This window comes from Rana temporaria, chromosome 3, assembly GCF_905171775.1.
Source record: "Rana temporaria chromosome 3, aRanTem1.1, whole genome shotgun sequence".
In the NCBI taxonomy this organism is placed as follows: Eukaryota; Metazoa; Chordata; class Amphibia; order Anura; family Ranidae; genus Rana; species Rana temporaria.
The window spans coordinates 479,387,495-479,400,348 of NC_053491.1; the positions used below are offsets into that span (position 1 = coordinate 479,387,495).

The 12,854-nt window shown below is 47.5% G+C and overlaps 1 protein-coding gene across 2 annotated transcripts in view; it reads left to right on the forward strand.

Annotated features, from left to right (window-relative positions):
* The first annotated feature begins 4,274 nt into the window (after window positions 1–4,274).
* Window positions 4,275–12,854, forward strand: part of NFAM1 (NFAT activating protein with ITAM motif 1) — a 28,061-nt gene continuing 19,481 nt past the window's right edge. The window contains exon 1 of one of the 2 annotated variants that reach the window (XM_040346969.1): window positions 4,275–4,397. In XM_040346969.1, the coding sequence (XP_040202903.1) occupies window positions 4,340–4,397 (58 nt within the window). In that variant the 5' untranslated portion in view covers window positions 4,275–4,339. The remainder of the gene's footprint in view (window positions 4,398–12,854) is intronic. The other variant, XM_040346970.1, reaches the window with a different exon arrangement.

Consider the following 12,854-nt stretch of genomic DNA (forward strand, 5'->3'; position numbering starts at 1 on the left):
TCTACAGCCAGGCTGATGCTGAAGGTTGCTGTAAGGGGCTTTGAGAAAGTCGATTGGTTCCTTTTTTTTATTATTTGTTTGGCTTTTCATTTTTTTTTTTTTTTTGCTGAAGGTGATACCTGTGGGAGGAAAATCCAGCTTGTTCTGCGCTTTATGTATTTTTATGCAACTTATTTATTTTTAGTTTTACTGCTATTATTAGTGTTTGTGACTCATTCAGCCCTCTTGTGGTCAGTCTTCAGTACTGCAGACTCACTGCAAATGCTGCATCAAACAGATATAAAATGAGCCTAGCATCAGCTCTATGTAATGTGTCAGTGTAACACTTTCAGGTATGAATTACCCCTCACAGAGATCACAGTACTCCCCCTGGCAAGGCCTTTGTCTGCTTTTCTCTCCTGAAAGACAGAGCCATCTTTGTTCCGGCATCATCCAGGGTCACCATCCACTTCCTGGACTAAGTTGCTGGCTCAATTATGTAAATGAGGCAGAAATTGCTCATAGCTCAAGGAACCCGTAGGAAACTCTGGAGCAACCCTTGGCTTCCGTGGACCCCCGGTTGAGGAAGAACGTTCCTTACACTTTTTATTGCTCATAGTTCAAGGAAACGTTGGAGAAACCCAAGGGTTCCATGGGACCTTGGTTGAGGAAGAATGTTCCTTACACTTGTGATCATTGGGAAGTGTTAACCAATTACAGAAAGCTAAAAAGATCAATAGTGTCAGTGGGACCTTATCTGAGAGGCAGAAGTTGCTCATAGCTCAAGGAACCCCTAGGAAGCTTTGGCGGAACCCAAGGGTTCCATGGGACCTTGGTTGAGGAAGAATGTTCCTTACACTTGTGGTCATTGGGAAGTGTTGCCCCCTTACAGGTAGCTAAAAACATCAATGGTGTCAGTGGGAACTTATCTGAGAGGCAAAAAGTGCTCATAGCTCAAGGAACCCCTAGGAACCTCTGGAGGAACCCCTGGGAACCTCTCAGGGAACCCCTAGGAACCTCTGGAGGAACCCCTGGGAGAACCTCTGGATGAACCCCTGGGAACCTCTGGATGAACCCCTGGGAACCTCTGGAGGAACCCCTGGGAACCTCTGGAGGAACCCCTGGGAACCTCTGGAGGAACCCCTGGGAACATCTGGAGGAACCCCAAGGAGCCTCTGGAGGAACCCCTAGGAACCTCTGGAGGAACCCCTGGGAACCTCTGGAGGAACCCCTGGGAACCTCTGGAGGAACCCCTGGGAACCTCTGGAGGAACCCCTGGGAACCTCTGGAGGAACCCCTGGGAACCTCTGGAGGAACCCCTAGGAACCTCTCAAGGAACCCCTAGGAACCTCTCAAGGAACCTCTGGAGGAACCCAATGGTTCCATGGAACCCTGGTGGAGGACAAATGTTCCTTACACTTGGGGTCATTGGGAAGTGTTACCCCCTTTACAGATAGCTAAAAAAGACCAATGTTGTCAGTGGGAACTTATCTGAGGGGCAGACGTTGCTCAAGGAACCTCTGGAGGAACCCCTAGGAACCTCTGGATGAACCCCTGGGAACCTCTGGAGGAACCCCTAGGAACCTCTGGATGAACCCCTGGGAACCTCTGGAGGAACCCCTAGGAACCTCTGGAGGAACCCCTAGGAACCTCTGGAGGAACCCCTGGGAACCTCTAGAGGAACCCCTAGGAACCTCTGGATGAACCCCTGGGAACCTCTGGAGGAACCCCTGGGAACCTCTGGAGGAACCCCTAGGAACCTCTGGATGAACCCCTGGGAACCTCTGGAGGAACCCCTAGGAACCTCTGGAGGAACCCCTGGGAACCTCTGGAGGAACCCTGACTTATACTTTAAGATAAAAGCTGATGAACTGATGATCGGCATTGTAGCAGAAAAGGCTAACATCAGGGGATTTGCACAGAGAAGAGCATCTGTGATGTATTGATTGATCGCTCATTGAGAAACAATGTAACACAATCCAACTGCTATACAATTCATGGAGCGGCGTTGATGGGTGTCTCTTGGGGGAACGTGATGTCCGTGTAATAATGGCAGGATGGGCTGGAGTGTGTTATATGATATAGATGGCAGATGTTTCTAGAATGTCCGAGGGATCAGCAAAATCCGGCCGTGTCTGAACTTCAAAGAAAGGGCCCTAGTCAAGGTGGCGGCTACAACCACTCTACCTCCTCAATCGATGGCGAGGGGTGGGGGTGACCCTCCCTGAACAGCAAGTTGGCATCTAGTAGCTGTAGAGCTAAATTAATATCTTCCGCCTGCAGCAGCTGAAGCTTCAGGCGAGCAATCTGCGCAAATCTGACAAATGGCAAACAACGTGAGTTCCAGCGGCGGTGCGTCCGTAAAGGGCGCAGGAACGCCGCCCCCCTCTCCTGTCACTCTCCAATTACCATAGATGGATTGGTGCATTGCATGAATCTATCTATGGTCGCTGCCGACACCCCCTATTCAGGTGTCCGCCCCGTTTTCGGGCACCGGGCACCTGAATTACTGGGGGGGGTGGGGGGTGTTTTTAGATGCACCTGATTAGAGCCATAAGCTCTAATAGGCGCCCAAAAATGTGAGAAACGGGCGCAACGCTGTGCGTTCGCTTCTCGCTCAGCTGTATGTTAGGAAAGTGAAGGAATTTGCTTTCCAAACATTGAACCGCCTCTCAGCCAATCGGGTGCACCGGGTCTGTGTTACCTGTCACCTGATTGGCTGAAATGACAGGGGCTGTGATTGGACGCCTATCAGGCGTTCAATCACAGCACAGGACGAGAGGAGGAGCGGGTGGGGGAAGACATTGGGGTCGGGAAAGATGGAGGACACCGGACGCCGCTCGCTGCCTACTGCCTTCTGCCGTCACCCGCTGCCAGGGGAGGGGCACAGTGGCAGCACTTGGAGCATAGTGGCAACATTTGGGGCACAGTGGCAGCATTTAGGGCACAGTGGCAGCACTTGGGGCACAGTGGCAGCACATGGGGCACAGTGGAAATATTTGGGGCACAGTGGCAGCACTTGGGGCACAGTGGAAATATTTTGGGCACAGTGGCAGCATTTAGGGCACAGTGGCAACATTTGGGGCACAGTGGCAGCACTTGGCGCACAGTGGCAGCACTTGGGGCACAGTGGCAACATTTGGGGCACAGTGGCAGCACTTAGGGCACAGTGGCAACATTTGGGGCACAGTGGCAGCACAAACAGTGGCAGCACAAAGAAGTTATCAGGAAGGAATTCGCTTTCCTAACATTGAACCGCCTCTCAGCCAATCGGGTGCACCGGGTCTGTGTTACCTGTCACCTGATTGGCTGAAATGACAGGGGCTGTGATTGGACGCCTATCAGGCGTTCAATCACAGCACAGGACGAGAGGAGGAGCGGGTGGGGGAAGACATTGGGGTCGGGGAAGATGGAGGACACCGGACGCCGCTCGCTGCCTGCTGCCTTCCGCCGTCACCCGCTGCCAGGGGAGGGGCACAGTGGCAGCACAAACAGTGGCAGCACAAAGAAGTTATCAGGAAGGAATTCGCTTTCCTAACATTGAACCGCCTCTCAGCCAATCAGGTGCACCGGGTCTGTGTTACCTGTCACCTGATTGGCTGAAATGACAGGCGCTGTGATTGGACGCCCATCAGGCGTCCAATCACAGCACAGGACGAGAGGAGGAGCGGGTGGGGGAAGACATTGGGGTCGGGGAAGATGGAGGACACCGGACGCCGCTCGCTGCCTGCTGCCCACCGCCGTCACCCGCTGCCAGGGGAGGGGCACAGTGGCAGCACAAACAGTGGCAGCACAAAGAAGTTATCAGGAAGGAATTCGCTTTCCTAACATTGAACCGCCTCTCAGCCAATCAGGTGCACCGGGTCTGTGTTACCTGTCACCTGATTGGCTGAAATGACAGGCGCTGTGATTGGACGCCCATCAGGCGTCCAATCACAGCACAGGACGAGAGGAGGAGCGGGTGGGGGAAGACATTGGGGTCGGGAAGATGGAGGACACTGAACGCCGCTTGCTGCCTTCCGCCGTCACCCACTGCCGGGGGAGGGGCACAGTGTCAGTACTTGGGGCACAGTGGCAGCACTTGGGGCACAGTGGCAGCACTTGGGGCACAGTGGCAATATTTGGGGCACAGTGGCAGCACTTGGGGCACAGTGGCAACATTTGGGGCTCTAAATGTTTCTCTGCCTCTAAAACGACGCCCCGAATAGTCGATCTCCAAGTGTCCTGGGATTGTGGAAAGATTTATCGGAAGGTTGCACCACTGAGAAGTTCCGCATTTGCTGAGCGCTGGTGGCACAAAAAGCAGAAGTGTAGGTGTGGGGGATGGGGAGAACGGCAGACGGGGCTCAGACACACAGGGATGGACCGACCACTATCCACCATCGTCTTCATCGTCACCTGGGCCCACCTGTGCCGGGGTAAGAGCCCACTGGGGCAGATACACTGATTGCATCTTTCCCAATCTGGTCACAGATGGGGAGATCGGTCACTGAGGGGTCGGCAGGCCTAATTGTCACCAGAGACGTCAGCAAAAAGTTTTTACTAGGTGGGATGTGGGATAAAGCAGATATACAGACCCAGGAACTCAGCACAGGCATGGTAGGAACCTCTCATAATGGGCACAGCAGGTGTACAGACCCAGGAACTCAGCACAGGGATGGTGGGAACCCCTCATAATGGGCACAGCAGGTGTACAGACCTGGGAACTCAGCACAGGGATGGTGGGAACCCCTCATAATGGGCACAGCAGGTGTACAGACCCAGGAACTCAGCACAGGGATGGTGGGAACCCCTCATAATGGGCACAGCAGGTGTACAGACCTGGGAACTCAGCACAGGGATGGTGGGAACCCCTCATAATGGGCACAGCAGGTGTACAGACCCAGGAACTCAGCACAGGGATGGTGGGAACCCCTCATAATGGGCACAGCAGGTGTACAGACCCGGGAACTCGGCACAGGGATGGTGGAAACCCCTCATAATGGGCACAGCGGGTGTACAGACCCGGGAACTCACCACAGGGATGGTGGGAACCCCTCATAATGGGCACAGTGGGTGTACAGACCCAGGAACTCGGCACAGGGATGGTGGGAACCCCTCATAATGGGCACAGCGGGTGTACAGACCCGGGAACTCAGCACAGGGATGCAGGGCCGCCATCAGGGGGGCACAGGCAGTACACCTGTAAGGGGCCCGGAGGTCCCCAGGGGCCCGGATGGCAACCCCCTTTAAAAATATATATATATATATATATATATATATATATTTTTTTTTTAGCGGTCCGGAGGTCCCCAGGGGCCCGGAGGCCTACAGGGCCCCAGGTGGCAAATCCCCTTTTTTTAATTTAGTTTTCATTAAAAAAAAAATTTATATATATATATATTTTTTTAATTAAAGGGCCAATTTCTTTTTTTTTTTTTTTATAGAGGTCCGGAGATCCCCAGGGGCTCGAAGGCCCCCAGGGCCCCGGATGGCAACCCCCCTTTTTTTTATTTATTTTTTCTAAAAAATTCTAATATATTTTTATTTAATTTTTCTATTAAAGGGCCAAATAATTTTTATATATATATATATTTTTATTTATTTTATATATATATTAGTGCTGTCAAACGATTACAATTTTTAATCGCGATTAATCGCATTAATGTCATAGTTAACTCACGATTAATCTATCTAATTTATGACGAATTTCCCCACATATATCGCACAATTCTGCAAGTGATTATAATTTATGATCACTGTTTTCTAGCTGATCTAAAACCATTTTTGACATAAAGGGACACTTTTGGACAATCTAACGTTTTTCAGGCAGAAAGAACAGTTTTTATTATATAAAAGAACATGTAGGACACTGGGCAGACCACTAGGGACAAGGGGGGTGTGTATTTTTTACATACAGTACTGTAATCTATAAGATTACAGTATACTGTGTGTATTGTGTTTGTTTACTTTTTTAAATTTGGCGCCGTTCTCCGTCCCCGTGCGTCGTAACGTCGCAGGGAACGGAGCTCGGCGGCACACAGGCACTGTGAATCGAGCGAGGACCCGCCGAGCGAGGAGGACCCGCCAAGCGAGGAGGACCCGCCAAGCAAGGAGGACCCGCCAAGCAAGGAGGACCCGCTCGGGGTGGCATCGCTGGATCCAGGGACAAGGTGAGTAACTTGCCTGTGAATCCAGCGAAAAGGTAAGCCGCGCGGCGCCGCTGCACACTCTGCATGTCCACCCCGAGGGCTCCTGCGTTAATCGCGCAATAAAAATATTGACGGCGTTAACATGGGTTTGCGTTAACGCCGTTAATATCGCGTTTAACGCACAGCCCTAATATATATAATATATATATATATATATATATATATATATATATATTATATATATATATTATTATTATTAAAGGGCTCATAGGTCCCCAGGGCCCCGGATGGCAACCCCCCTTTTTTTTATAAAAAAAATAATAATTTGTATTTATATTATTTTATTTATTTTATATATATATATATAGGGCTATGCAAATGAACTTTTAATTAATTTATTAATCTTTAATTTGTTTGATCGATTAAAATTCCTTTGATTGGTACTCACCTCTCCGCCGGCTTCTGGGCCTTCAGGGAGTTCCGTCGGAGATCCATCCAGTGAGGTCACGGACACCGGCGGGGCTTGCCGTGTCCATCTGAAGGGCTCCTCTGCTGTGCCTTCATATCTGCATTTTTCTGCTCCAGGGAGCCCATGCCTGAAGCTGTGTAAGGGGCCCAATAATTCCTGATGGCTGCCCTGCAGGGATGTAATCTCTGGTAGCTTCCTTCTAGGGGGAGGGCAAGAAAAGAGAGGTGTAGGTCTCTTGGGACCCCTTGCATCCCTTGGGTATGGGCTGTTTCTCAGCTTGCTCTCATCTTTGAAGGAATAGGTGGTCTCTGATGGGATGACTGATAACTTGTATATTTTTCCATATTCCAGTAAAATGTGAAAACACTTGGATTGTATGTATAAAATGGGGGTTGTGTGTAGTGGCGCTTGCAAGCAATAAAGATAAACTAACAACAACTAAACCAATAATGTAATCATAGGTGGATAAAATGAAATATAAGTGCATCCGTCCCCTGATGGGGTAAAATAGTGTTCCACTCTATGGGCCAGATTCACGTAGCTCAGCGGATCTATAGATCCGCTCGATCTACGTGAATTAAGATCCGCTCCCGCAAGTTTAGGAGGCAAGTGGCTAATTCACAAACCACTTACCTCCAAACTTGCGACGGCGGATCCTAAATCCCCCAGCGGAATTTAAATTCCGCGGCTAGGGGAGTGTCATATTTAAATCAGGCGCGTTCCCGCGCTGATTTAAATGCGCAGGCGCCGTCCGCGAAATTTCCCGGCGTGCATTGCTCCCACTGACGTCGCTAGGACGTCAGTGGTTGCGACGCTTACGTAAACGACGTCCGTCCGTATTCGAGAACGACTTACGCAAACGACGTTAAAAAAATTTAAATTCGACGCGTGAACGTCGGCTATACTTAACATTGGCTGCGCCTGATAAAAGTATACGACGGAAAACCTCTACGGAAACGACGTAAGAACACTGCGACGGGTCCGCGTACGTTCGTGAATTTGCGTATCTCGCTGATTTACATATTATTTATCGTAAATCAGCGGGAACGCCCCCGGCGCCATTTTTAGATTGAAAAAAAGATTGTAACACTGTCGGATCTAGCCCTATCTATGCGTAACTGATTCCATGAATCAGGCGCATAGATAGGACCAGTTTACGTCAGAGATACGATGGTGTATCTGTAGATACACCGTCGTATCTCTTTGTGAATCTGGCCCTAGGTCTTGACCAACAATACCACCCAGTATCAATCACATGATATGGAGGGTAGGAAGAGTGAAATAATTAATAAAATCCAGTGAACAACCGTGCCAGTGACAGCACAATGTAGATAAGGTGAGAAAAAAATTCACCTTAACGGTTTCCAGATAATAAAATAATAATATTCAAACAGTAAAATATGCAGTCAACAAATCCTTAAAGTGCTTCATCCAAAACAAAGTGCAATGTGCAGAATAATTAATGAAAATGGCTGTAAAAGTTGAATAAACAATGAAACATGTACCAGTGATTAAAAAAAACAATAAAAATAAACTAAGAGTGCAGGTGTCCTATACGATCCAAAAACGGGATCGATCACAATACAGTGTCAATAATAAAAATATACAATATAGAAATCATAGGATCCTATGATTAAGTGACGTCGGCTGTCACGATACGCGTGAGGACTAGGAGGGTACGCTGGTGACGTCATCCGCTCGCGGCCGCAGAGCGGAGACACATGAGATTACACACGCTGTTTTAACAGCACTGTCTGTGAGTGTATTTATGTTTTTATTCATTAAACATGGTAAATGTTATTATGCTAGGGAGGCTATAAAAATACAAATAAATAAAACCAAGTGTCCAGTGCACAATCGTGCAAAAGTGAAATAAAGTCCAAAATCAAATGCAATATAAATCCTTAAGGTGCATATGTGCTCCACTCATAAATGAAAAATCCACAAATAGTCTCTTTAGTGCAGGATGATGAAATGTGCCCACATGCTTGTAAACACGGACTTCCGCAGTGTGAAGATGTTCATACCAGCCTCTTACCTCAATGAGGCTTTTAAAAAGCCTATAACACAGTGCTGCTCGGAAAAACGGATTGATCCACTCCAAGAAGGCTCACACAGTCATACCGATGGCTCTCAAAATAAAGCACAGGGAAGCCTCCATAGCATAATAACATTTACCATGTTTAATGAATAAAAACATAAATACACTCACAGACAGTGCTGTTGAAACAGCGTGTGTAATCTCATGTGTCTCCGCTCTGCGGCCGCGAGCGGATGACGTCACCAGCGTACCCTCCTAGTCCTCACGCGTATCGTGACAGCCGACGTCACTTAATCATAGGATCCTATGATTTCTATATTGTATATTTTTATTATTGACACTGTATTGTGATCGATCCCGTTTTTGGATCGTATAGGACACCTGCACTCTTAGTTTATTTTTATTGTTTTTTTAATCACTGGTGCATGTTTCATTGTTTATTCAACTTTTACAGCCATTTTCATTAATTATTCTGCACATTGCACTTTGTTTTGGATGAAGCACTTTAAGGATTTGTTGACTGCATATTTTACTGTTTGAATATTATTATTTTATTATCTGGAAACCGTTAAGGTGAATTTTTTTCTCACCTTATCTACATTGTGCTGTCACTGGCACGGTTGTTCACTGGATTTTATTAATTATTTCACTCTTCCTACCCTCCATATCATGTGATTGATACTGGGTGGTATTGTTGGTCAAGACCTAGAGTGGAACACTATTTTAGCCCATCAGGGGACGGATGCACTTATATTTCATTTTATCCACCTATGATTACATTATTGGTTTAGTTGTTGTTAGTTTATCTTTATTGCTTGCAAGCGCCACTACACACCCCCCCATTTTATATCTGCTATCAGTGCGTGAGCACTATTAGTCGTGGCTGCTGCTCAGTTATTATATTACCATTTTTATTGATTTTATCTACTTAATGTGCCCTGGTTAGGTTGGTTTGCGCATTAGTTCCCCCCCTTTTGCACACTTGGATTGTATGGACTTCCCCCAACCTCAAGATGGGAACCTCTTTTGAAAATAAACCTTGTTCTGGGTGGGGCTGTGTCATGGACCTTGAGATATTAAAGTGTTTCTACTTGACATCTGTTACACAGGAGAGGGACATTCAATGCAAGGCTTTTGAAATGCTAAGTGGAACCAGCTTGTGAAATACCTTTTATTGTGTTCTGCAGGTTAAGGGCGGGTGTCGGAGCCAGTCCGTCTGGCTAGAATTAGGGATTGAAGGTTAATTGAATCTATTATGTGTGGTTGAAGATGTATGTGTTTACGCTAAGGGACTTTGTATTGTTCTAAAGGTCAGAAGCCTGTCAGCTGTATTGAATTAGCATTCTATTGTCTAAAGCAATGTAACCTCTCAGAGGTAGTAATTAAGTAGACTGGGTTATTGTGTACATTGATTACCCCCTGGGGCTTCTGTCTCAAAACACAAGTCTTTCTATCCAAGCTATTGGACCAATCCCTGTTGACAATTTCAAGTCCTCATTTGCATGGTCAAGGAGGACTTGAGTGAAGACTGCATATACTTTACAATTGACCAATAGGAAAGCGGTTGTTGGGAGTGGGATGTTCCAAAATTCTGTATAAAAGTGTGCTGTGTACTTGAAAATAAAGAGTCCTGTTTGAACTTACATACAGCCTGCCTGGTGTTCGTTCTTAATGGGTCTGAACGGCACATAGCTGTAGTTCGGACCCCGGAACCTTGGATGACTGGACCATCAGACGCTGCAATCTGCAAGCTGACTCACTGGTAGCAGAGGAGTGTCGGGAGAGCAGAACCGGGCGAGAAAGGATCTCGTCACATTTAAAGCACAGGGAAGCCTCCATAGCATAATAACATTTACCATGTTTAATGAATAAAAACATAAATACACTCACAGACAGTGCTGTTAAAACAGCGTGTGTAATCTCATGTGTCTCCGCTCTGCGGCCGCGAGCGGATGACGTCACCAGCGTACCCTCCTAGTCCTCACGCGTATCGTGACAGCCGACGTCACTTAATCATAGGATCCTGGATTTTGGACTTTATTTCACTTTTGCACGATTGTGCACTGGACACTTGGTTTTATTTATTTGTATTTTTATAGACTCTTATTTATTTCTATATTGTATATTTTTATTATTGACACTGTATTGTGATCGATCCCGTTTTTGGATCGTATAGGACACCTGCACTCTTAGTTTATTTTTATTGTTTTTTTAATCACTGGTGCATGTTTCATTGCTTATTCAACTTTTACAGCCATTTTCATTAATTATTCTGCACATTGCACTTTGTTTTGGATGAAGCACTTTAAGGATTTGTTGACTGCATATTTTACTCTTTGAATATTATTATTTTATTATCTGGAAACCGTTAAGGTGAATTTTTTTCTCATCTTATCTACATTGTGCTGTCACTGGCACGGTTGTTCACTGGATTTTATTAATTATTTCACTCTTCCTACCCTCCATATCATGTGATTGATACTGGGTGGTATTGTTGGTCAAGACCTAGAGTGGAACACTATTTTACCCCATCAGGGGACGGATTCACTTATATTTCATTTTATCCACCTATGATTACATTATTGGTTTAGTTGTTGTTAGTTTATCTTTATTGCTTGCAAGCGCCACTACACACCCCCCCATTTTATATCTGCTATCAGTGCGTGAGCACTATTAGTCGTGGCTGCTGCTCAGTTATTATATTACCATTTTTATTAATTTTATCTATTTAATGTGCCCTGGTTAGGTTGGTTTGCGCATTAGTTCCCCCCCTTTTGCACACTTGGATTGTATGGACTTCCCCCAACCTCAAGATGGGAACCTCTTTTGAAAATAAACCTTGTTCTGGGTGGGGCTGCTTTTAAGGTCCAATGGTGTAAGGTCTGAAGAAGTTATGGGAGACTACTGATGGTCCTGGTTGGGCCAGGCTGGGGGTTGTCTCTGTCATGGCACCCAGGGGAAGAACCCGTGCCCATAGTGCCCTCAGTGAGTCATGGGAAGCTGTGCCTATAGTGCGCTCGGTGAGTCTTTGGAACCCGTGTCCAAAGTGCCCCTGGTGAGTCTTTGGAACCCATGCCTATAGTGCCCTTGATTAGTCCTTGGGGCCCATGTCCATAGTGCCCTCCGTGAGTCCTTGGAACCCGTGACCATAGTGCCCTCCATGAGTCTTGGGAACCCATAGTGCCCTTTGGTGAGTTTTTGGAATCCGTGCCCTCTATGAGTCTTTGGAACCGTGCCCTTGGTAAGTCTTGGTAACCCATGCCCATAGTGCCCTTGGGAACTCTTGTGTGCCCATAGTGCCCTCACGAGTCTATGGGACCATGTCCATAGTGCCCTCTGTGAGTCTTGGGAACCTGTGCCCATATTGCCCTTGGTGAGTCTTGGGAACCTGTGCCCCTAGTGCCCTCATTGAGTCTTTGGAACCCGTGTCCACAGTGCCCTTGGTGATTCTTTGGAACCCATGTCCATAGTGCCCCTGGTGAGTCTTTGGAACCTGTGCCTATAGTGCCCTCCGTGAGTCATTGGAACCTGTGACCATAGTGCCCTTTGGTGAGTCTTTGGAACCCATGTCCTCTGTGAGTCTTTGGAACACGTGCCCTCTGTGAGTCTTTGGAACCCGTGCCCTCTGTGAGTCTTTGGAACCCGTGCCCTCTGTGAGTCTTTGGAACCCGTGCCCTTGGTAACTCTTGGTAACCCATGCCTATAGTGCCCTTGGGGAGTCTTTGGAACCCATGCCCTCTGTGAGTCTTTGGAACCCGTGCCCTCTGTGAGTCTTTGGAACCCGTGCCCTTGGTAACTCATGCCTAAAGTGCTCTTGGGGAGTCTTGGAAACCCTTGCGTGCCCACAGTGCCCTCACTGAGTCTTTTGGACCGTGTCCAGAGTGCCCTCTGTGAATCTTGGGAACCCATGCCCACAGTGCCCTCTGTGAGTCTTGGAAACCTGTGCCTATCGTGCCCTCTGTGAACCCATGCTCATTGAGTCTTTGGGACCTGTGCCCATAGTGCCCTCCCTGAGTCTTTGGAACCAGCCTATGCTGGCAGGAAGGGGTTGAAGAGTAGAAGAGGCCGTCCACATAGAGGACACCCTCCCCAGCACTCTACACTCCTTCCCGGCGGTGAGCATGCTCTGTCTGCAATTTTTTTTATCACCAATCTTCCCTCCTTTTTATGTCTTAGTCATTAGTATATTGGAAATAACATGGAAATCCGGGAACTGAAGCCGGGGTGTAACCCT